This window comes from Cladophialophora carrionii (assembly GCF_000365165.1).
Source record: "Cladophialophora carrionii CBS 160.54 unplaced genomic scaffold supercont1.8, whole genome shotgun sequence".
NCBI lineage: Eukaryota > Fungi > Ascomycota > Eurotiomycetes > Chaetothyriales > Herpotrichiellaceae > Cladophialophora > Cladophialophora carrionii.
The window spans coordinates 609,629-632,899 of NW_008481833.1; the positions used below are offsets into that span (position 1 = coordinate 609,629).

The 23,271-nt window shown below is 54.3% G+C and overlaps 10 protein-coding genes across 10 annotated transcripts; 5 read left to right on the top strand and 5 right to left on the bottom strand.

Annotated features, from left to right (window-relative positions):
• Positions 1-874: 874 nt before the first annotated feature.
• On the bottom strand, positions 875-3,001 carry G647_08876 (uncharacterized protein; the record flags this gene model as incomplete). Its single annotated transcript, XM_008733182.1, has 7 exons — positions 875-1,307; positions 1,369-1,579; positions 1,628-2,034; positions 2,085-2,206; positions 2,239-2,536; positions 2,648-2,746; positions 2,805-3,001. 7 exons carry the CDS (start codon positions 2,999-3,001, stop codon positions 875-877), a joined length of 1,767 nt encoding a protein of 588 aa, XP_008731404.1.
• A 2,639-nt stretch (positions 3,002-5,640) lies between these two features.
• On the bottom strand, positions 5,641-7,297 carry G647_08877 (uncharacterized protein; the record flags this gene model as incomplete). Its single annotated transcript, XM_008733183.1, has 2 exons — positions 5,641-7,116; positions 7,172-7,297. 2 exons carry the CDS (start codon positions 7,295-7,297, stop codon positions 5,641-5,643), a joined length of 1,602 nt encoding a protein of 533 aa, XP_008731405.1.
• Positions 7,298-9,036: 1,739 nt separating this feature from the next.
• On the bottom strand, positions 9,037-9,650 carry G647_08878 (uncharacterized protein; the record flags this gene model as incomplete). Its single annotated transcript, XM_008733184.1, has 2 exons — positions 9,037-9,333; positions 9,375-9,650. The coding sequence occupies 2 exons, from the start codon at positions 9,648-9,650 to the stop codon at positions 9,037-9,039; spliced, it is 573 nt and encodes a 190-aa protein (XP_008731406.1).
• A 645-nt stretch (positions 9,651-10,295) lies between these two features.
• Positions 10,296-11,808, top strand: G647_08879 (uncharacterized protein; the record flags this gene model as incomplete). Its single annotated transcript, XM_008733185.1, has 4 exons — positions 10,296-10,562; positions 10,630-10,768; positions 10,824-10,932; positions 10,980-11,808. 4 exons carry the CDS (start codon positions 10,296-10,298, stop codon positions 11,806-11,808), a joined length of 1,344 nt encoding a protein of 447 aa, XP_008731407.1.
• Positions 11,809-12,214: 406 nt separating this feature from the next.
• G647_08880 (uncharacterized protein) lies at positions 12,215-13,852 on the top strand (the record flags this gene model as incomplete). The annotated part of the gene is made up of 1 exon (XM_008733186.1): positions 12,215-13,852. One exon carries the CDS (start codon positions 12,215-12,217, stop codon positions 13,850-13,852), a length of 1,638 nt encoding a protein of 545 aa, XP_008731408.1.
• Positions 13,853-15,235: 1,383 nt separating this feature from the next.
• G647_08881 (uncharacterized protein) lies at positions 15,236-16,807 on the top strand (the record flags this gene model as incomplete). Its single annotated transcript, XM_008733187.1, has 3 exons — positions 15,236-15,786; positions 15,841-16,114; positions 16,169-16,807. 3 exons carry the CDS (start codon positions 15,236-15,238, stop codon positions 16,805-16,807), a joined length of 1,464 nt encoding a protein of 487 aa, XP_008731409.1.
• Positions 16,808-17,002: 195 nt separating this feature from the next.
• Positions 17,003-17,503, bottom strand: G647_08882 (uncharacterized protein; the record flags this gene model as incomplete). The annotated part of the gene is made up of 1 exon (XM_008733188.1): positions 17,003-17,503. One exon carries the CDS (start codon positions 17,501-17,503, stop codon positions 17,003-17,005), a length of 501 nt encoding a protein of 166 aa, XP_008731410.1.
• Positions 17,504-18,532: 1,029 nt separating this feature from the next.
• On the top strand, positions 18,533-19,609 carry G647_08883 (uncharacterized protein; the record flags this gene model as incomplete). Its single annotated transcript, XM_008733189.1, has 1 exon — positions 18,533-19,609. The coding sequence occupies one exon, from the start codon at positions 18,533-18,535 to the stop codon at positions 19,607-19,609; it is 1,077 nt and encodes a 358-aa protein (XP_008731411.1).
• Positions 19,610-20,268: 659 nt separating this feature from the next.
• On the top strand, positions 20,269-21,521 carry G647_08884 (uncharacterized protein; the record flags this gene model as incomplete). Its single annotated transcript, XM_008733190.1, has 3 exons — positions 20,269-20,453; positions 20,529-20,974; positions 21,118-21,521. 3 exons carry the CDS (start codon positions 20,269-20,271, stop codon positions 21,519-21,521), a joined length of 1,035 nt encoding a protein of 344 aa, XP_008731412.1.
• Positions 21,522-21,806: 285 nt separating this feature from the next.
• Positions 21,807-22,328, bottom strand: G647_08885 (succinate dehydrogenase, cytochrome b556 subunit; the record flags this gene model as incomplete). Its single annotated transcript, XM_008733191.1, has 1 exon — positions 21,807-22,328. One exon carries the CDS (start codon positions 22,326-22,328, stop codon positions 21,807-21,809), a length of 522 nt encoding a protein of 173 aa, XP_008731413.1.
• Positions 22,329-23,271: the final 943 nt, after the last annotated feature.

Genomic DNA, 23,271 nt, shown 5'->3' on the forward strand with positions numbered 1-23,271 from the left:
GGGGACGAAGTCTTCCTCCTAATTATCGTTGAAACAGAAGTCAAAAAGCAATGGATATGCACTTACAATGCTGCGTTTCGAGCCCAAGCAAATGAACCAAAACAAGAAAAAGTCCTGATCGCGCTTGTACAAGGACGGGTATTGCAAGGAAGCTGTTGTTGCGCAAGGGCAGGCAAGCTGGACACCGAACAAGGAAGACATCGTGGCAAGTGACGGTGGAAGTAGCCATTCCCAAAGCATGAAAGCCGCAGACGATTCATTCTCATCAGTCGCTGCGGCATTCCTTCCGGCCTTCCAAGCCATGGGCCGCGCCTCATTGTGCCCTGTGCTGTGCTGAACACAAAACCTGCCTCGAGGAGTTGGCAGTTCGCGTCAGTTTGATCATGGCCGGGCGCGTCGCACGGGACTCGGCCGGACCAGGTCCTTCTATGCAGGAAAAAGCTGCAGGCGTATTCTTCGGGTCAGAATCGTTTGGGTTCATTGTTCATGGTTGGGGAATGCTTCACTATCATCATTTGGTTTGCGTATATGTCGAGGGTCTTTCACCGTCCGCATGCGGCAGACTGTGAGTCGGCGCGTGATCGTACAAACTCATGGGAACTATTCACCACGGAAACAGATTCAGAGGCAAAGAAGCCTTCTCGAGCAGTGTCAGTGGACAATCTTAACCGTGGTCGATTGCAGTCGGTAGTTTGTAATTATTGAGTGTGCGAGCAAGAAGCTGGAGGCCCAAGGCAGCGCAATGCCAAGCTTGACGCACGTGATGTGCCACGTGACCTGCCCTCACCAGCTCCGGCCTCCATCGCTTGTTGTCACTCATGCGACTACAAATCGCTGGCTCGGACATGATGATCGGGCCCGACTCATGACCAGCTTAGATAATGTTTCTAACAGCAGCCATAAGCCAGTCCTTAGGACCTCTCTTCTTCTTTTCCTCCTGCAGCTCCATGATGCTAGCGCGCCTCTCGTCCTCCGACACCCCCATGCCACTGATCCTGCTTCGCTGTTCCTCCCGCATGCCGGTGTAGATATCGATATCCTTGGCTCTGATGAATAACGCGCGGTCTGCCGGCCGGGCGAACCAGCTGTAGATCTTCCAACACAAGAATAGGAAGATGAGCAGAGGACCAGCGAGGTAGAGCTGGAAAAAGGTGTTGGCATCCAGGTACGGTCCGCCGATTGGATACAGCGCGACGTAGAATTGAGCCATAAGGCTGACGACGTTGATCAAAAGGCACAGCCACGAGCCCCAGACGCCCCAAGCGGCCCTGAAGGGAAGCTCGTCCAAGGTGTGACCGTGAGCAGCCCTGGGAGGAGTTAGTCATAAAGGATCGGAGCGCAGAGCCGAAATTGCAGTCTATCACTTACCAGGCCGCGCGGAATCGGATATGAGCCAGAGCGATACTGCCGTAGATGAAGAGGACAGAAAGACCCGACAATGACAGGAGCCAGTTGAAGATCGTGCCGCCGTCCTCGGCCAAGTTGATGAATGCCAGGCACCCGAAAAGGAGCTGGAGAATGACCACAGACAGAGGGCGGCCCTTTCTGTCGACGTAGGCCAAGATCTTAGGACCCATGCCTGTATACCAAGTTAGCGTCGGAAAGAATTGTAGGATGGTGCACGCACCATTCGCTGCGAGAGCCTGAATTGTTCGGGTCGAGCCAAACGTGCATGAGTTCGCAACGCTCATGACAGCGATCAAGATGACAGCATTGAAGATCGATGGGAGAACCTTGATGCCAGCAAGCTGAATGGCAATGACAAAAGGCGAGTGGCGCGATGTGGAACCTTCGCCACTATACAGCTCACTGTTCTCGGGCACGATCAAACCAACGAGGAAAAGGTTGACAATGTAGAAGATCGCAATACGCCACACGACCTGCTTCGACGCCCTCGGGATCTCCTTTTTGGGGTTCACCGTTTCCGCAGCAGCCAATCCGGTCAGCTCAGTGCCGGTGTAGGCGAACGCCGCGGTGACGAAAACGCTGCAGAAGCCGTGAAAGCCATTGAGGAATGCCTCGTAAGGTGAATGCCTGTTTCAAATCGTCAGCCGTGCCGGTAGCCGTTGCGAGGTTGCAATTACCAGTATCTTGCACCAATGTAGCCTCTGTCGTCTGTTGGAACGCCACCGCAGTTGATGATAACTCCAAGGATCATGAAGCCGATACAGGCAATGATCTTGATGATACTGAGGACGAATTCGACCTGTTCCAATGAGCTTGGTTCTCCATAAGGACTGTCGGTGAGCTTGCCTCGCCGTAACCCCTCACGCCAAAAAACTGAATAGCCACCAGAGCGACCAGCAGCGGGACGATCCAAGCACTGTTATTGATCCCCTCGGATCCTGGCCAGTAGTGGATGATATTGCAAGCAGCCGATATTTCAAAGGGAAGGACAGTCAGCCAACTGATGGCGTACTCCCAGCCGCAGGCAAACCCTAGGGAGGGATCCACGAAGCGACAGATGTACATAGTGAAGGCCCCGTTGATCGGATACATGACGGACATTTCGGCGAGGGCCTGCATCATGAGGTAGCTAAATGTTTGATGTCAGCTGAGGACGGAGTCTTCCGATGTCTTGGAAACATACACCATGAGACCTAGGATAACCGTTAGCGTTCACGCCGCAGTGCGTGCACAGAATAACTGACCGATAATCATGAAACCGAGAAGCACAGAAGCAGGTCCACCAGTCTGGAAAGCACCGCCAGAACCAATGAACAGACCAGCGCCAATTGCACCGCCACTAAGAGCCTTGATTAGTATGCTCTTGAGGACTCGGCATTCTGTGGCACCAAACTTACATGGCAATCATTTGCATGTGTCTGCCCTTGAGATCGCGGTGAAGCAGGTTCTGGTCGGCTGTCACCATGGCACGATCCTCGGGGTCGAGACTGAACTGCCGACCGCGCACATGCTCACTGAGCGAGCCCGCTCGATAGGTCGGGACATCGTTAGCATGCTTCTCGCCGAGCGCATTGGTGTCGTTCTTGAGGCTCATCTTGACGACAGACGAGCGGGAGAAATGAGGGGAGAATAAATCGAGGTGGAAGATGAAAGACCGCGGCCAGGGCAGCTTTAAAGCACCAAGCTTTCGCAAGCAATGCGATCACCACCAGCACCCTTGCGCTGCGAAGGAAGTCATTAGCGATATGCAGTGAGAACAAATCATAGATAGGCGTCCCTCAGATGAATCGAGAGTGGTTCGGGGCGGAAGAGATGCCGGACCCGTTCACGACGCGCATTGGTGAATGCGACAGCAAGGTGACATCGTGCCGGCGCGCCCTCATTTGGCGAAACTGACCTGCCCGACTAGGCTTTGGGGAAGGTGGAGGGCCATTTCTGGCTGGACAAACGACAGACGCAAGTCGCTTGGGCCAAGCGATGTGGCGCCGTCTTCGGGATCGAGCTTCGCAGGGCTTCGCCAGATCTTCTTTGCACCACGATGCCATCATCAGGCTCAGGTCTTCATCACCGAGCCAACGTGGGGGTTTCTCACATGACGACCGAAGGCGGGCACACATATAGCAGGAGCGCGGTAGACGACCAGACCCAAGACGAACACAGTGAAAGGGCCGTTCAAGTCGGCCCTGATGAATTCGCCACGCGGGGGCCCTAAGGCCTGCGGGCGTCGCTGCCCACGCGATCGACAAAATGGTTGGCGTGCGGAGCTGTTTCCCGAATGGCTTCCCCAGTGAAATTGTCAGAGATAAGGATGTCGTAGTGGGTGCGCAGTGGCGTGTTGATCAATGCCCGGTCACTCCGGTGCCAGGGAGCTTCGGCGGCAGCTTCCATGCATACGGCCTACCATGGGGGTCGACTGTGTTACGTGGCTGAAATGAGAAACGGCCATCAGAGCCGAACTTGTGACCTGTACTCGTACGAGACGTTGGCTGACCCTACAGTTGCGAGAGAGACCAGCGCATTCGTCGCAGCCATGGTGATTCATCGGCCGAGGTTATTGCAAACACTTGATAATTACTGGACTCTCACAAGACACCGGACCTATCTGCTGGCCCGACTGCAACTAGGCCACTACAACAGCTACCCAAGGATTCAGCTGATGCATCCGACAGCATCGCAACCATGCTCGGAAGGACAGTCGTAGGGGCCAAGGTAAGGCGAACAATGGAATCCATCGCGAGACGCAGGACTTGAACTTGCGAACGCAACCCAAAGACTGGATTCACGGACTCCGCCAGTTAAACGGCACAGGCCTTAGCGAGACTAGAGATAGTGCGTGTGAGATAGTTACAGCCAAGCACAAAGTGAAAGATAGCGCCAGTACTCCGGACTGGTCGCCTACATAACCCAAACCGGGAGGGGGTCAAGGTCATAATGATATGAAATCACCCCAAGGCCCAATCCAATCTGACTGTCCAGAGGAGCCAGAGATAGGCGGTACGAGTACGCTCAACGATACTCGTCATTCCCCTACAGATGCTAATTACAATATTTATCGATCAGGTCACAGTCTGTGGCAGTTGTTTCGTCCGGGTTCGCATTTACCTTCGGGTAAAAGTTCTTGTCTAGTTCTTGTCTAGCTCTTGACTAGGTGCTTGTCTCTTTGCCAACTTTGCTTGTGTAGCGTGCCACGGTGGTGCTGCCTCGGCTGTCTTCGGTCTCGATCTCTGAAGATTGCTAGGATGCCCCAGCACGTGCCCGGGACCCCAAATTCGAGCCCCCGGGGCCCCTATAATTAACTCACTCGCCACCTGCCGTTGTTGGCAGTGGGCACGCGATAGATCAAAGGCACCAGCATTGGCATTGACGCTGCCAGGCATTCATGCTCCTCGTTGCACACTCAGACAATTACCAAATAGCAACTGCAGTTGACCACTGTCTGTCCAACACCATTTGCCCGATCCACCGAAGTGACTGGACGTATGATTACATGCTGGAACTCAGGCGCGGACCGACAACTCAAAATACACACCGTCTAGATATGCTCCAGAGAACCAGCTCATCTCAGCGTGGTGGGCGTATGTCAATCACCGTTGCTGGCAGAGGTACTGATCGGAGAACTTCTGCAGGAGCGGCTTACAGAGGAAGGAGCCTTGTCAGGAATGACTTGTTGCGTTCCATATGCTCCAACGGGGCTCTATGGCCTCTGAACATGTCACCTCTCTTGCCCCTTGCCCCTGCTTTTGCCAAATGTCGAGGGTGAAGCATGCAGAACCCTAGCCGACCTGCTATGTGCAAGAAACGATCGAAACCGCAGTGTCTTTTGTCCAAGGAAACGTTTCGTGCATTCAACGCTCGTTGACCTGGCAGATATCTGATGCGGTAGGCGTATTTGATTCGGACCTGCTGATCATTCGCTGCAAACTTGGCGTCTTGGTGGCAGCTTTTCATTCTCTCGGCGTCGACCCTTGTCTCCATGGCGGCCAGCTTCCACCTCACCACTGCCAAGTATAAGGGATATCTCCCTGTGCACAAAAGTGTTGCAGTCTGGGACTTCTGCTGAGAAGGCGCTTTCCATCAGCTTCTTTATGGGCCTCGAAGAGCCAGCTGTTCTCGGATCGATGGGCTTTTCGCCATTACCAGGTTCAAGAGATTGAGGTCCCGGGAGCGGTCACTAACACTCAAGACGTCACAGCTGTCTCATGAGTAGTCGATCCCACGTTCGCAATTTTCACCTCAGCCACAGACGAGAGCAGGCTGAGGAAGTTCCCTAGAAGTCTGGTCCTTCGGTCGATCCAGGTCCTTTAAGTCATCCGTTCTTCGGATTGGTTGCTTCTCACCTAGAAGCCTCTCTCTCAACTCTGTATTGGCTGTTCTCTTTTTGCTAACAGTCATAGCTCCAACTTGAATCGCTTCCTCAGGTAGACGCCGAATGTAAGGTTGACAAACCCACCACGGCCTTTGATACTTTAGTTCGGTCTTCTTCCTCGGCGTCAATTCAGATTCCGATACTGCATCCGCGGTAGTGGCAATATCCCGGTCTACCTTCGGTGAAGGATCGTACTCGTCGAGGCCGCTTTTTACCGCCGCTTCTACCATAGCCAGGACCTTCTCAAAACCATCAATATCACCAATGATGGTCTTTGCCAGAGCATCTCGAACGTCGGTGTGAACAGAGATCAAAGGCCGCAGCAGCTGGAAGAGGTGTCCTTGCATCGCTCTGATGTTTGGGTCCGACTTCGGTTTCCTTGGCTTGCCGTCCGGCTTTCGCTTGTTGGTAGGGGATTGATCCTCTGATTTCATGACTTCCGTAGTTCCAAAAGAATCCACATCATCGCCTCTGATTGACAGCGGTTGGCGCGTCGGAGGTTCCGTGTCAAGTGAATACCGATAAATGATGTCGAGATATCTCCTGAAGACGGCATCCATGCGGTATCCTCCCTTCCCGTCCGCTCCATACCAGTATTCCCGCGGATTGTATTCTTTCGGAGGCGCTGCGAAAATTGTGGGATCCGAGAGATTTCCTTCGGCGCTCATGATGCCATCGGCACCGGTCGCAGCCAGGCTGGCTTCCAGATCACCAGAATTTAAGATATTGCCGTTCGCGAAAATGACGGTTTCAGGGGGGAGGTTGTCTCGCAGATATCGAATCACAGACCAGTCTGCTAATCCCGTATTGTGACCTTTTTGTTCTCTTCTCCTCCCGTGCACAGTTAATATGCTTGCGCCCGCAGACAATATCATCTCCGCATACTGGAGAGTTTTCTCCTTAGTGTCAAGTATTCTCATCTTGGCCGTCACCGGCACCGACAATTCGTTGTGCAGCTTGTTGATCATCTTGTAGATAGTGTCCCAGTCTTCTTGCAAGTAGGCACCATAGTGGCCCGACCTCGCAATTCCTTGCGGACAACCCAGATTCAAGTCGACCGCATCGCAATACGGAGCCACATACTGCGCCGCATCGAGCAAATCCTCTGGCTTGTTCGCGCAGAACTGCACGAAGAGGGGTCTATCCAATACCGGGTTCCCGTCCAGCCAAGGTACGTCTGAGGATATCTCCTTTGACACCAGACTGCTTCTCGTCGGCATGAAGTGCTCGTCTCGATATCTGGCGCTTTCTCGGAACAGTCGGGCGTGGATCATGGGCGTGTATGCCAAGAGGGACTTCGAGCGCTCGTCATCAAGGTAGGATCGAGTGAGGAGTCTCCAAGCCTGGAGAACGGGTCAACATGAATCGTGGGTCGAAAAGGTGAGAGGGAGGACCGACGAATTCTGAGCGATCGACCATGGGAGCCACAATGTATCTGGGGCTGCCGATGCTTTCGTAGAAGGCTCGGCCTGTTAATTTGCCGGGCGACGGGTTGCCCGTGCCCGCAGGCGATATTTCTGCCATCGTCCTGGAGGAAGATGCGATTTGTCTTCTGGCTCGCAAGTGTGTTGTCGCACGCCGAAGCAACGCCGGCCTGGACATACGTGCCCGGGAAATGAGGTGAGCGAGCAGGCTAGGGTGTTATCATATTGTTCGGATGAAACTCCAGTCACCCATACAGTAGCAGGCAAGTCTTAAGTGCGAATGAATGTATCTGAAGCGACTTGGGCGAGAGAACCAAAAATGTTCTACCTAGGCGCGCTAAGTGCTAACACTCCACCACAGCTGAATACGGCGGAGCATTCGGTTTGCCCTTGTGATTGATCTTTCCAGTCACAACAGTACACTCTCACACCATTGTCACTGTAACGGCAGAATGTTTGCGTAAATAATTGCTTCAAGATCCTCAGTGAAACATTTCGCATCATGCGGTCCCAAGCTTGCCAATTTCCCAGCATTGCTAATTGCACCAAGCAAATCTGTTGGAGTGACCGATGTTCACGTCTTATCTAAGTTGCCCCAACTTTAGGCCACGTTCTTGTGATGATGATACGCTTCATGACACCAGTTCTCTTCTGACGATTCTGCGCGAGACCTCACTTGTGCCCTAGTGCTCTTGAAGGAGCATATTGGACACCAAGCCAATGACCAGACAATAGCCACCATGCTAACACTGCCATTGCCAGTTCGTTTCTTCGCCGACTGAGCAATACGGTGGTAGCGCCGTTGCGGTCGATGAAGGGTTGACATGACATTTGACGCCTCCGAAAGTGCCATTGATGCCCAGCGGGGATAGATCATTCGTCCCTGGATAGGTGACGTTCTCTGCACCCCCACCAGGATCTTTCATCCAGTCCTGCTTCCACCAGGCTATGACTTCGCAGGTCCTGTCTCTGGTGCGGGATTGAACATCAGCTGCCTTCCTATATCCCCTAAAAATGTGGTAAGATGGCAGTAGTCTGAGACATACTTGAAGAGATTGCAGGTACACCCGCGGTTTGGCCCAATTGAAGCGATAGAATGATACTATCCATAGTATTGCGTCAGCCAGCGGAACGCTCAGCTTTAGACAACATCATCCCATGCTGGTGAGAAATGGAGTGATCCTTGGTCAGTGAACACAGAGGGCAGATGCTAGCCCGTGCAAACCTTGACCCGAGCGACTCACAAATTGATCTTGTAGCGGCACACAAAAGTTGTCCAGGAACATGCGGTATTCACACTGGCCCGTGAAGTTCTTTTCGGTGCAGTAGTAAACCTAGTCGTGTCAATCCAGCAGAGTCCGGACGGCCAAGGGGGAACGCACTCCACAGGTGATGTTGAGGGTTGGGATTCCCCCAACCGATGAGATCAAAGGACCTGCGGCAGCTTTTGCTGCCGCCATCAGTGGAAGAAGTCCACGGATACTCATAGCTCTCGTTAGGAGGATTGTAGCCTTTTTGATTATCAGAGTTAAGGTCTTGACAAGGCAGTATTTGTATGCTTCGAGGCGATGGTGGTACAGCTTGGTCCATCTGCTGGTGCTTGTGGTCCGTGACGGCGAAACTCGGTTTTGTGAAGCATTGGATAATTCCGAAGGTGGGACTCGTCCGAGATCTGTCAAGTTCTTGAACATGCCCCCGAGATCTACCTGACTCCAGTGTGACATCGCAAGGATCGCGCCAAGCAGAACCTCCTTCGGGTTGTATCAATTTCGAATTGACTTTCCATTGCGCGCCTTCTGCTGTTGCAAAGCATTCCTAGATCGATCCCGCGTTCGCAGATCAAGGCATCAACCTCACACCGCCATCTTCGGAGACCATATCCACCTTATCATCCTCATCGATCCGGCTCGCTCCCGCACCAGTGCCGAAGATCTTGTCAACCCGCGCTTCGCGATCCCAAACGACGTCGTGATCACCACCTTCACAAATCTTCTTGAAGTATTTGATGCGGTGTTGCGGAATCCACTCTTCGTCGGTGCTCTCAGAGATCCAGTTCTTTGCGGGCATTTCCTTGATCCCTTCGAATCGTTCAAGATAACCGACAACATATTCTGTGATGTCGAGGTCTTTGTCCCACTGGAGCCGGCTAAGGACATCTAGAACGACGAGTGAGCAACGTTGCGGGAGGCAATATTAAGGCTTGACTGGCCTTGGGCGGTCCTCATCTTGGGCAGAGGAGTGTCGTGGCTTGAAGCCGTCGTGCCCTGTTTTCCAGGTCGTTTGTGTTTTGCGTAGCGCTCCAGGTCTTGGGTCTTCCTGAGCCCATCGTGCTGCTCTTGGATTCGTTCCTCGTCGATTTTCCGAAGGTGCTCTTGTGCAACGCTCCTCAAAAGATCGATTGCATTGGACTGAGACTCGAGTGCGTGATCCTCGGTCGGACTGTCGTGCGCCATGGATGACGTTGCCTCCTCTTATTACCTTGAATTTTCGTTGGAACGAGTCCGAAGTTGAGCCAGGGAGGAAGAAGTCATTTAAAAGTGATCGCTGGTGGGTGACTCCGTGCACTGGTATGTTGAGGCGTAGCAACGGCTTGAGAAGGATGACTCACGGGGACACATCGTTTTGAAGTGACTGCGAGAATCGAGCAGGATCACTGAAGATTACATCACTTCAGGGGGGTCGCTGAAGTGCATGAAATTGGTCGGTCATGTCAATGGCTTGCTGAATCCTGACGAGCAGAAATTGAGTGAGTCATCATCCTGATTGCGAGGCGTTCGAGTCACAAGCAGGTTGTGGTGACAACAATCTACCGCGGAGTTTGGATCTTTCATACACCACTGCCAAGTCCAGTGCCAGATACAGCTGTGGTTTGCGATTATAAAACTGCAGGGCCCGAGTAAGCAATAATCACTTCGAAGTTCACGGAGGAGATGCTTGAATCCCAAAAGACAAGAGACCAACCAAGGGTGACAGTATTTCCGAGATTTGGCCGTTGCCTCAGCGCCAGACTAGCTACTCCGGACTAAAATGTAAGACACCACTGAGTCTGCTGTAAGGATACCTGGTATGGCACTTCTCCGCCCATGATACGTTAGACCATGCGGGTACTCCGTGGTGCGGGAAACGCCTGCCTTGAGAGAATCGCATCTAGGGAATTAACCCTTGGAAGGCGTTGGCTGTCCCACTTTTGCGTTATCGAGCATGAAGTGCGTGCGCAGCATACGCGACATTGGCCACGTGGAACAGAAGTGGGTTTTGAAAACGACTTGAAGCTTGCTGTGAAACAATATGTGCCATACAACGAGAGAACAACAACGCTGGGCGATGTCACCTTCATTGCTGCGCATGCGAACGGCTTTCCTAAGGTCAGTATGCAATGAGCTCTTTTCGCTTCCTTGAGCGCGCGCTAAAACATTCTGAGATGGTATGTAGGAGCTTTATGAGCCAATGTTTGACGACCTTTATGAGGAGTTGAAAGCTTTGGGAAGGAGCATTCGGGCGATCTGGATTGCCGATCTGGCTCATCAAGGTCAGAGCTATGTCCTCAACGAGAAGGCATTGGGAAATGACCGTAGGTTCAAAATATTGCATTTGCATGAGAAGTCTCTCGAACTGATCAAGCATAGCGAATTGGTGGGACGGTGCCAGAGACCTCCTCTTTCTTATGAACCAAAAGCAAGATGAGATGCCCCAGCCACTAATCGGCATTGGCCATAGCATGGGAGGGTCACAACTGTAATATTCTCCGATTGTGCGGGCAGGGAGGTGTTGACTCTTTGCAGGGTTCAGCTGTCACTCCTTCATCCTCGACTGCTACAGGGGTTGATCCTTATCGACCCCGTCATCCAGACCGAGAATCCAAGCAGAAGCTTTGCAAAGCCGTCAACTTACCGTCGGGACATCTGGACATCGCGAGACGAAGCAAGGGCGAAATTTGAGAACAGTAAATTCTATCGGGCCTGGGATTCAAGGGTGTTTGAGAAGTGGATGCAGTACGGGTTACGGGATCTTCCCACTGAGATGTACCCAGACAGAGGTGGAAGCAAAGAGACGCCTGTGACGCTCACGACACCGAAGTCCCAGGAAGTCTTCTCATACTTGAGGCCGAAGTATTATGGGACGTCGGGCATTGCTCCGGAGAAGGATTGGGATGTGTACGGTGACATGCACCCAGATGACATTGAGGAAGACTACCCCTTCTATCGCCCTGAGTCGGCCCAAATATTCCGGCGTTTACCAGAACTGAAACCCCCTGTCTTATACATATTCGGCAAAAACTCTGAACTTGCGACGCCAGAATTGAGAAGAAAGAAAATGGAAACAACGGGAACCGGAGTGGGTGGAAGTGGTGGGTCGGCTGAAGGCAAGGTGAAGGAGGTCGTATTGAATTGCGGTCACTTGGTGCCCATGGAAAGAACTACTGAATGCGCTGCTGCGGTGGCATCGTTCGCGACATCGGAGCTTGCTCGCTGGGAGGAGCATACACGTCAAGGACAGGCACAATGGCTGACGAAGCCGAGGAGTGACAGAGTCGGAATTGACGATGAATGGAGACGGATGATAGGACAAAGAGATCTTCGAAATCTAGGTGATACCGCGGTGAAGAACTAGGGCAGCTAGAATTCCGAAGTGACCTTCGAGTTCACCTCACTTTCGTTTTACTGTGTAGAGTCTCCTGTCTCGGGAATATGTTCTTCCGACCCGGAGCTCTAGACGACTTCTGCTTTGCCCAAGAATCTGCACTTCTGAACTCCTGCCTCGTTGCACCACCTCGATCAAACGCTCCACACAACAAACGCGCTTTCGGCTTTACGGCAAAGCATCATGGTATATATGGCCACCGTCGTTCGCGCAAAGACATCTCAACTAATGTGTTGCATAGGTGTACAACTGGGAACCGCACAAAGATGTGTGCTACAAACTCTACATCGAGGAGAGAAAGGTATGTCAGGAATCACCCCACTCACCCTTCTTTCATCGTCGCGGTCACTAATAACAACAGTCCCTCGAGGACATCATGCAGCACATGCGCGACACGGTCAACTTCGCACCTTCCAAGCGCGCTTTTCAAACTCAATTCAAGCGATGGGGTTTCCCGTCCAAACGCAAGCCAACCTTCCGCGACGATGACCTTCTCGAACGTGTGAAAGAGCTTTGGGAGGCCAACTACAGTCAGCGCAACATGCTCCAAACCCTTCAAGCCGAAGGTCACGACATCAAGGAACGTGAGCTAATGAGACTACGCGCCAAGAATCGCTGGCTCATGCGAATTCCAAATGGTGCTAAGCAGGCGCCTGGTGATGACACTGACGCGACCCTCGAAGCGCAGTTACTCCAGGCGGCGAAGGATGAAGAAAGCGGTCCGCAACCTGCTCAGGATGCGGAACCTCAAGCCTTGGACGACCCGCCACCGGAATTCGTTGAGCGCCAGAGGGAGAGACTTCAAGAGCTGCAAACAATCAGTGACCAGCGCTGGGCTGAGAGGAAGCGTCGTCGTCGAACCAAAGGTTATGCCGGGCTCCCAGCCGACCCCGCTGGACTCCCGCCTCGATTCCCTTCCGAGACTACACTCGAGGAGAGTAGACATATTCTGGGTCTCGAGGTGAGAGAGTATCGCGCTATCCGCGATCAGTTCCAGGCCATGTGCGAAGAAGAGCAGATTCTGCAAAAGACTGTCGCTGGCGCTGAGAAGTGGCAAGCCATCAAAGATCGTCTCATTCGTGAGAGTGCCCTCCTGCAGCGCGTGGTGTGGCAGGACACATCCAACCTGCAATCCAAAGAGCTCGCTCTGGATGTCATCTGCACCGATGTCACCAAGCGCATTCGTACCATGGGAAAACGACTCACCATCCTGGAATCCAAGAATGTTCTGGGCCTGAATCCTGACCAGAGTCGCCAAATTCGCGGCGAGTTCTACGACATCCTCGAGTCGGAGCATTACACCAGCAAACTCGAGATGGGCCCCGAGAAGTGGAAAGATCTCAAAGACCGTTGGGTCGCCAACAACGCGTACCTGCAGGCTCTTCTAGCACCAGGCCCAGAAAACGACCCCGACCACAAGAAGAAGCTCGATGCCATGGAACTCTTGTGTCGCGATGTCATGAAACGCGTCCGAGACGATCGCGCCAAGAAGAAGGGAACGTTCCGAAAGAGCAAGCCGACACCACCTTCTGCGCGGGTTGAGGTTGCCACTCCTGGGCCGCCAGCTCCGACTCCTGCACCGGCCGCGAACTCGTACGCAGCCGCCTCGCCCGCCAACCCATTCAGCGAAGTGTCCAATCCTGCGCCACAGAATGATTTGTCAGACCTCCAGATTGACCCTAATCTGCTGCAGGTGGCGGACAATCTTGGTACTCCACAGGTCTCGACTCTGACACCCGTGTACATCCGTCCCCATCCCGAGTCCACCATGTATACGACGACCAAACTCTGGCTGGGGTCCTTGGCAAACCATACTGTACAGGAGCTTCGAACGCTAATTGCCGACAAATATCCAAATTCCACAGCGGAACGGATCGATGGAGTGGAGAAGGACGCTGGTGGCAACGAGATTCCCTATCGCATCGACGAAGACGAGGAGTTGGAGGCATATCTTGATCACGCTCAGACCAAGACCAAGAAAGCTACGTTCGTGGTCCTGCTCAAGCGGGCTTGATCGAACATTTCCAGGATGGCAGCCCCTTACTCGACGGACGGTCGAAAAATCGGAGACCTGGAGTCTCGCCGGGGGGTGGCCACATCTCGCCTCAAGTTCAATGCATATTTAGTCATCGATCAAATCCTAGTGGCATTCGCAGTAAGACGAAAGTCTCTACAGACATGTGCGTCTGAGCTTGTCATGAACGCTGACGTGGTGTTCCGATACGACGAGGACCTCATGTCGGCAAGAGTGAATATGTTGTTGAGCTGCCCATGCAATTATGGGCTGACTACTTGACGGCGCCTTCGATACTGGGCGACGTACCGACGGCGAAGGGTGGGGATCGGGGATAACTGGTAATCTTGTATTATTAACCCAGAATGGATGGCATGCACTGTTGTTCACAATGCTACTCCTGCCAGGCACGGTTCGACGGCTTGCGCGTCTCATGTATTTCCTGCTGACTTGAGACCCATCCTTTGTGGCGTGGGAGCCAGCAGATGAAAAAATCTGAGTGTGCTGGGGATCTGACTCGAACAAAGGCAGGCGCCTGACTGCGCATTCGGCCGCATGAGCACTACGGCAGAACCTTTCACGAATTTCATAGGCCAAGCGATTCCACGTCGCTCCTTCAACTTCTGGCGATACTGGATCATCTACCTGTCTCTCGCGCTCATTCGGCCGCATTACTGTTCATTCGGCAACGCTAACAGTCGGTATTTGGCACTGCTATGAGTGCTTTGACTGGCTGGCACTTCTATCGAAAACAGTCTTGCTCAAACGCTCCGTCGTGTGTTTCTACTGTAGACCATCTTCAGTGACAAAGTGTGGTATCTAGTAAACGATCCTTGTTCAAGGGAAACTGTATCGGGCCCATTTGCGGATTCAACCTCGTTTTTATGCACGCTGCTCCACGTGGTCAGCCGGCACTTACGACGGTAGAGCAGGGATTACGAGGTACACCACGATAGAGTGTAAGGGCCCAAGTACGCGTAGTGGCACTCCTCGTCCTCGGTGATCGTGTATTGCGTGCCAGCCCCTCGTACCCCTCGCTCCCTTCGTCTGACTCGTGCTAACTAATGACTGGAGGGGCGGGGGAGTCCACCTTCATGGTCCCTGTTCTTACACAGTAAGTCGTACGAACACAAGTAACCACTCCACATCGGCAGTGATTAGAACGCGTCTCACGGCCATTATGCACGGGGGTGCCAGTGTCAGCAGAGTCCCGAATCTGGACTCGGTGGCCAGGTCGACAAGGGCTCGATCGTGTAGGTATAAGTAGGGTGAGCACTTTCTTGACTGTCTGCTGTGCTTCTCTCTTTTCTTATCTATCCCGTACGTCGCCAGAGATAAGCCTGAGACATAGGAACGAGGAACAGACGGACCATATCATCCGCCATGGCGCCCTCGAAACTTGAGACGATCGACTTCACCACGTTCAACAACATCGTCGCCGGTTCTCCTCGCAGCTCAAAGCAAAAGTACCACGGCATCGACCCCACCACCAAGCAACCCAACTGGGATGTCCCTGTGGCCACACCCGAAGATATCGAAGATGCCGTCGCTGCCGCCAATAAAGCCTTCGCAGAGTGGAAGACCACGACCTGGGAGTACCGCACTGAACGCATCGCGCGCTTCAAGGACGCCATCGAGGCGTATCAGGAAGAGATGATCGAGCTGCTACTGAAGGAGACCGGGAAGCCCCGCCAATTCGGCGCCGCCGAGGTGAAAGGCGTGTCCCAGTTCATTCAGTGGCACGTCGACATGAAGGAGCCCAAGGGCGAGACTTACGATCTTGAGGATCGGACGATTGTGAACAAGTTTGTGCCGTTGGGTGTCGCCGCGGCCATCTGCCCGTGGAACTTCCCCCTGTTACTGAGCTTGGGCAAGGTGTTGCCAGCGGTGCAGATGGGGAATGCCATTATTGTCAAGCCGAGTCCTTTTACGCCGTATGCCGAAGGAAAACCCCCTCTCACAGAGACGTAACGCTGACGGCCGAGCAGATACACCGCACTGAAGATGGTCGAGATCGCAAACCAAGTGTTCCCTCCTGGGCTGGTCCAGGCTCTCGGCGGCGATGACAAGCTGGGTCCTGCGCTGGTCGACCACCCGGACATCCACAAGATCAGCTTCACCGGCTCGATCGCCACGGGCAAGAAGGTCATGGCCGCCGCTGCTAAGACCGTGAAAAGAGTCACCCTGGAAATGGGTGGCAACGACCCCTCGATCGTTTTGCCCGACGCAGATATCGCAAAGACGGCGCCTCTGGTTGCCATGGTACGTGACCCTATCTCCCCCCTGGAAGTTTAAACCACTTACTCACTTCTGCAGGGTGCATTCTACAACACCTCGCAGGTCTGCATCGCCTCCAAGCGCATCTACGTGCACAGCTCCATTTACGACGCATTCCTGGAAGCTCTTGTCAACGTGGCCAAGTCGTTGAAAGTCGGTCCCTCGAACGACGAAGGCGTCATGCTCGGTCCCATTCAAAACAGCATGCAGTACGAGAAAGTCAAGACGTTTTTCAAGGACACCAAGGAACAAGGATACAAGTTTGCGCTTGGGTCAGGTGACGTCCCCGAGACGAACGGCTTCTTCATCAACCCCACGATCGTCGACAACCCGCCCGATGACAGCTTGATCGTGCAGGAAGAGCCATTTGGACCGATCGTGCCGGTGCAGAAATACGACGACATCGACGAGGTCATCCGCCGGGCCAACAATTCCCGAGCTGGCCTGGGCGCCACGGTGTTTGGCAAGGATGCGCAGAAGTTGCAGGAAGTCGCGGACAAGTTGGAGACCGGGTCGGTCTGGATTAACAGTTACCCAGCTGCGGGACCTCAGGCCCAATTTGGCGGCGTGAAGGAAAGTGGCATCGGGACGGAATTCGGGACCCTGGGGATTTTGGCATACGCAAATGTCAAGGCCATCACGACGATGAAGGAGGGAGCCGTCCTAGCACGAGGTTGAGATGTGAATGACGGGGGACCCGAAGTGTAAAGAAATGTGAAATGAAGCAGAAACCAGCGAATTCCTGAACGTGCCATCATTCGAAGCGTGACCGTGCGTACACTTCTCCCCAGAACTTGCGAATGTCGAGGAGATGCCCACTTGCTTGTACAAGAGACCACAGCCTCCTTGTGCGCGCTGTCCAACAATTACAGCTTAGAGCTTTGAATCTCGGCCCTTGCCAGTTTTCCCACTTCTTCCAGTCCCGTCCTCCCGCTCGCCACCATCCTTTACTGGATCTGTGTCGCTCGTTTCGGCCTTCAAACTGACAGGATCTCCTATCATGGAGCGATTGCCCTTCTCGGCCTGGCCCAGATCCTTCTTCGCGAGCTCCTTCAGACTCTGATTATGCTTGTCCGATGGCTGCAGCGTGGGATTCTGCGTGCTCTGGTTGATGTCCTGCTCCGTGGGCGCGAGTTGTTTGACACCCTGCACGCGACTCGATGGCCCACCGCTGCCGCCGCCGCCGCCCTGAAGCGCTGGATGCTGGGCACTTTGATTCGGCTTGTCGTGTTCGATCGTATTCTCGCCCGTCTTGTTCGGCCGGTCCTGTTCCGTGGGCGAGGTGTCAGACTTCTCGGCCTTCAGCGAAACAGGATCACCCAGGGCTGTCGGGTTCGATGCCGCGGACTCTTTGAGGGATTTGCCGCCGGCCATGTTTGTGTTGCAGATGTGGTGGAAGCAATGTAACTATCACACAGTAGAAGGCGCAGAAATGAGGAGTGATCTGAGGTTCAACACCTATCCGTTCGCTTGAGGTGTGGATGTATACCTCGGTATGATGTCGATGTGGTCATAAGAAGTCCGGGGTATGGTAGGTATTCATGGGCTCGACATGGAGCTCGTGCTTGGACTGACGTCTTTCATTCTGCTATGACCTCAGGAATTGACACGGGAGACGGCTGCGACAATTCTGACAGATCACGCTGCCCTCCACCGTTGAACCCACCAGTTCTCTGCTCGCTCTGATCGAGCACCATCTTCTTGCATAGGAGCCGTTCCGCTGTTGACCAAGAGGCTGAACGAGTGAATCGATGGTGCAAGCTATGCTCGCCGCGCTGCCTCGTCACCTCTCGCCGAGGACAGCAGTTCGCTGACACCAGTCGGCAAGACGTTGATCCTCTCCGGCATTGCGGCGTGGCTGCAAGATTCGTGCTTCACGCGTTCATCTGGCTGCTCAGAGTTTTACACGCTCATGACTACATCCAGCTGTTGCAGAGAGCATACGCCACACGATGTTCTCCTCACAGTGCTGTGAGCAGGCAGACTCTGCGGCTGGTAGGTGGATGGCTTCGGGGAAGGAGAATTCATCCAGACCAGCCATCTTCGCCCCTCGGCCTTCACCAGCACGGCCGATCCCCAGGACACCCGGTCAAACCGCGACTGGTAAGTCTTATCGGAGCCTCACTTCTAATTACGAGCGTTCCAGCCCGTTCTTAAGACTGTCGCCAATCCTGGGCGGAATTATGGCGATTCGTGTCTTGTCAACCTCAGTCCAATGCGAGTGTACGCGTTGCAAATCGCCCGTCAATACGAGGACTAGCGTGCGTCAAGGAAACATCCTCTTCGACAAAGAGAGAAAGGTTATATCGAGTTGACTAACCCTCACTTGGGGTGCACTGTCCACTTTTCGTTTGACCACTTTCTCCGCCTCGCAGCTTGTTCTCGCGCACCAGCGGTAGCACAATGGTATTCCTGGCAAACTTGGAGGGCGAAGGCCTCGTCTTCACGTATGGTCTCTTCGGCGTGCAACATGATAGCCTTACGGCTGAAAAGAAGAAGATAATCTCGGACCTCTACACTTTGCTCGGCAAGTCAGCTGGTAGAATCGATCACTTGCAGGACGAAAGCCACGGTGTCCCTCGGGATGGTCCCCGATCGACCGTTTTCGTGGCATACTGGCTCCAATCCGCGGACTACGAGAAATGGAAGGCAACGGACGAAGTGAAACAGTTCTGGGACAATTTGCCGGATGACGCCGGTGTATGGCGCGAAGTCATGACCGTTCCCAAGTCGCGATACATGTTCGCAGCCAACCAGGACGAAACGTCTGGCCTGGCAACCATGCTCGGACTCAAGCAGAGTTCCGATGAAGGATACTGGGGTGTCTATCGACATCGTTTGAGTGAAAATCCTGACAAGCACACCGACCCGAGCGACACGTTTACATCGCCGCTCGTCACCGTTGCCAGGGCGAAGCCAGACGCTGGGAAGCAAGTGGTCGATCTCGCCAAAGCCTCCACGTCAGCCGATATCAAGCGTGGAAGGGTCAAAATTACCAACATTCCCGATAATCTGTGTTTCTGTCGGGAGGGCCAGAGACAGCCCAACCTGCCCAAGGAGGAGCTCGAGACCTGGAAAGAGGAGCTGGCCCCGCATGCTGTCGCTTGGATGAACCATCTGGATACTGAGCGGAACAAGAACGGAGTAGTCTCATTCACCTTCAACATCGGTCACGAAAAGCCCAAGCCGACCTTCGAGCCGGGCGTCGACTTGGAAGTGGACACGGACGCCGTTGCCGAGACGAATCAGTTGATGTACTTCCTCGACCTTGCTCATTTTGAGTTGGCCGGACGCTCGTTCAAAGATCACGTCAAGTTGCGGCAGACTACGTTCGAGGCCTATGGACCAGGCGGGAAGCATAGCGAGGACGGCAAGCTCTCGATCTGGGTTGAGCTGTGCGTCTTGAAGAAGGGCGATCTGGAGGCTGAGTACATCGGCTGTCGGGAGGGAACAGGGCTCATGCTGCTTGAGAAGCTGTAACTTTACTGTAGAAGCAGCGGGAGCCTTAGGTGGGGAATGCGTGGGTGCTCCTTAGCCCGTCCCTTGCCGGTAAGGACAACACCAGTCAGCGCTCGCAGCTACCTTTCTCGATTCGGTTCTCGTCAAGCTAGCGAAAATACAAGGCGAACCAGCTAAGAGTCCAGTTCTTGCGAGCGGAAATAGCGCCGTGGTTGACACGAGGGCCTGAGGGACTCTCTACCGACCCCGCGTCAAGCGATACGAGAAGCCCGAGTGTCCTGCCTTAGCCCCTCGTCCATGGACCCTTCTGGGTTGAAACGGCTTGACGCCTAGTACACAGGACGCAGGATCTAGACGTTATGGGCTCAGCCGGACACTTATCAGCATGAATTGTACCGCCGGAGAAGGTTGACACGGTGAGCTCAAGCCACAGGACTTACTCTTATCGGGGACAGCTCACCACCTGCCCACCCACCAGTCGTTCGTTCGTTCAATAGCTCACATCGCAAGGCACGCATCCGCTCGGACTTGCGTTGTTTTGCGTCTTACTCTAGCAGACGTCGTGTCATATATATCGGACGTCCCGGAGTCTCCGTGCTTCCTAGGGAGTGCGAACAATCAATCTCCTTGTCACTCACTCACCGTAGCGATCCTTCTTCACAAGTCGCCTTTTCGCAGCCATGGGCAGCGCAACACCCCCCTCGTCCACCCTGCGCGTGGCAGCAGCTCAATACGAGCCCGAGTGGCTCGACCTTGCCGCCTCGGTCAAAAAGACCTGCTCCATCATCGCGGAAGCGGCCGGCAAAGGCGTCACACTCGTTGGCTTCTCTGAGGCATTCATCCCGGGCTACCCAGCGTGGATATGGTGAGTGGCTGAGAGCGACTCTACGTACATGATTCGACAATCAATTGCGCGCTGACCACGTTCCTGCTCTCTCAGGCACCGCCCCGTCGACCCGGCGCTCTCGACAAAATACATCCAAAACTCCCTGGTCGTGGACTCGGCTGAGATGCGCACCATCCAAGCGTGCGCCAAGCAGCACGGCGTCGTCGTCGCACTGGGCTTCTCCGAGAACGACCACAACTCGGTGTACATCGCACAGGCCATCATCGATGCCGACGGCAAACTGCTCATGCACCGCCGCAAGCTCAAACCCACGCACATGGAGCGCACCATCTTCGGCGACGCCAGCGGCAACAGCCTGCTCAACGTCGTGGCCACCAAACTGGGCGGCGGCAAGCGCGTCGGATCCCTCGCCTGCTGGGAGCACTGTCAGCCGTTGCTCAAGTATCACACGGCCACGCAGCGCGAGGATATCCACGTCGCGGCCTGGCCGCCGTTGAGCCCGCACGCCGGGCCCGAGCTGTGGAGTATGTCCAAGGAGGGTAAGTACCAGTATGACGTGCGCGACGCCGCCAGGCGTTGCGCTGCCTACACGACCCCGCCTATCTATCTACCTATCTATCTATTTACCTACACCTGCAACTTTGAACCAATCTAACCTCCATCCTCTCTGTGCCCGATCTAGGCTGTCAAAGTCTCTCACAGACATACGCGGTCGAGACGCAGACGTTTGTCCTGCACGCCACGACCGTCCTCGGGTCCGGGGGTATCGACCTCATGGGCACATCTCAGAGCATGCTGATGAACAGTCCCGGCGGGGGGTTCTCTGCCGTCATTGGGCCCGACGGCCGCGTGCTCTCCCAGCCGTTGGAACCCACGGCCGAGGGCCTCGTGATCGCGGATATCGATCCCAGCATGGCCATCATGGCGCGCAGCTTCCTCGACATCTGTGGCCATTATAGCCGGCCGGACTTGTTGTGGTTAGGCTGCGATACGCGGGAGAAGAGGCACAAGGTCGACACGCCGAGGAGGAAAACGCTTGCAGAAGTGGAGGCCGAAACAGAAGAGGAGAATGCTGGGGCGAGTTGATTTGAACTAGGTAGGTATGATACTTTGCTACGATATGGGGTGGTATGGTATGGTATGGTAGGTACGGTATGAACATGGCATGGCATGGAAACGGATATGGATATGGATATGGATACATGTGTTTCAGTCATGCATGCGCTGCGCCCTTACTGAGCGATTTTCGTGTGTTCTTTACCCAGGACGGAGTACTGCATGTTTTGTATTATTTCTCGCCCGACATGCGCATGATGGTACTGCTACTGCTGCAGCTATTGCTGCCGCCGCTGCCGCTGCCGCCGCTCATTATTACCACACCACCAACCCCATCGTCGCTAGGACGCTAACCCCCAGACCAATCCACCCACTGATCGCAACCTGTCTGTTCGTCAACATCATCCCCGTGTCCCAGATCAGGTGCCTCAAGCCGTGCACGATATGGAAGCAGAACGGAAATCCAAAGACGGCCTTGATCGACAGCCTTGCGGCCTGTGGCAGACACCCGAACCATTCGACCACACTGGCCGTGTCGAGATGCCAGCCCACAAGCGGGGCGATCAGATATGCCGCCCCGAAGATGTATACCGGGGCGGTGATCAGGATGGCCGAGTTGCGCATCAGCGCGCCCGAGTACCATGTGATTTGCGGGCGGTAGATCGAGAGGTGAGGGCTCACGGGCCGGTTGAGGCGTTGGCTGGCGAGATGGGACGCGTGCTCAGCGACAGTGATGCGCTTGAGTTGGGTGTTCTGGGAGGCCGTCGAAGTCGAAGTGGTTGAAAGGAGTGATCTGGAGGGGAGGGGCCAGGTTGATGATTGCATTTGCGCCGGCATAGGTTTCGACCTACGTGCCATGAATGGCAGAGCATGATGAGGTGCAAGTCCCGGTCGCACAAACGACACGATCATTGCTGTCCGTCTTACAGGAGAAATAGTGGACAAATAGACGGTATGACTGTACCCACGTCTCGGTCGTGGTGCTCGTATTGATGCAGATACCCATAGCATGATGGGTAGGGTGACGACTGAACGGCGAACCGCAAGTAGACACACTGTACTGTACTTGATGATCTTGAATCCCTAGTCAGTATTCTTGCGAGAACCTCTCGGCCCCTCGTCGAGAGACGCGAGGGGGTATATGATCGGCTGGTCCTCCACGGAAGAAGTTAGCAGTATAATCCTCCGAGCCCCAGACTCGAATGCCGACCAATCCCGGCGCTGCTACCGTCGGTCCGACGAATTGACGGTCCTGTGGGTTTTATCCCTCGCCCACTGTTACCGTGCTCTGTGCTTCGTCCACAAAAGATCGGGCCCGGGTTTGGCCTATGAATCGCTAATGCAAGGCTCTTGCAGACGCGCATGTGAGTCCTGTCGGGCTCGTAAGTCTCGATGCCTACCCGGCAGCCGTGAGGGGACGTGCAGAAGGTGAGTCTCCACGAGCATACTGTATGCTGGCGGGTCTTTACTCTGATGGAGAGACGTTTCTTGGACTGAATTGATGGCACCAGATGCGAGCGCTCCGGGGTCACATGTGTCTATCATGAAGCGATCAAGAAGACAGCCACTCTGAAGAGGTGAGCACTTATACCTCGTCGCGTCGCACCCGAGGTGGCCGTTTTGACAGTCGCCAGGATTAAAGGTCGATTTGCCCCAAATAATGCTGCCGTGGGAGAACCGCTGTTACTGGAACGAGTCCGGACCAAATCAGCCGGCCAGGAAAACGAGGCGGCATTCGGCCATGGCCTTCTTGTGGAGCTGGGAGTCGGTGCGATCGATC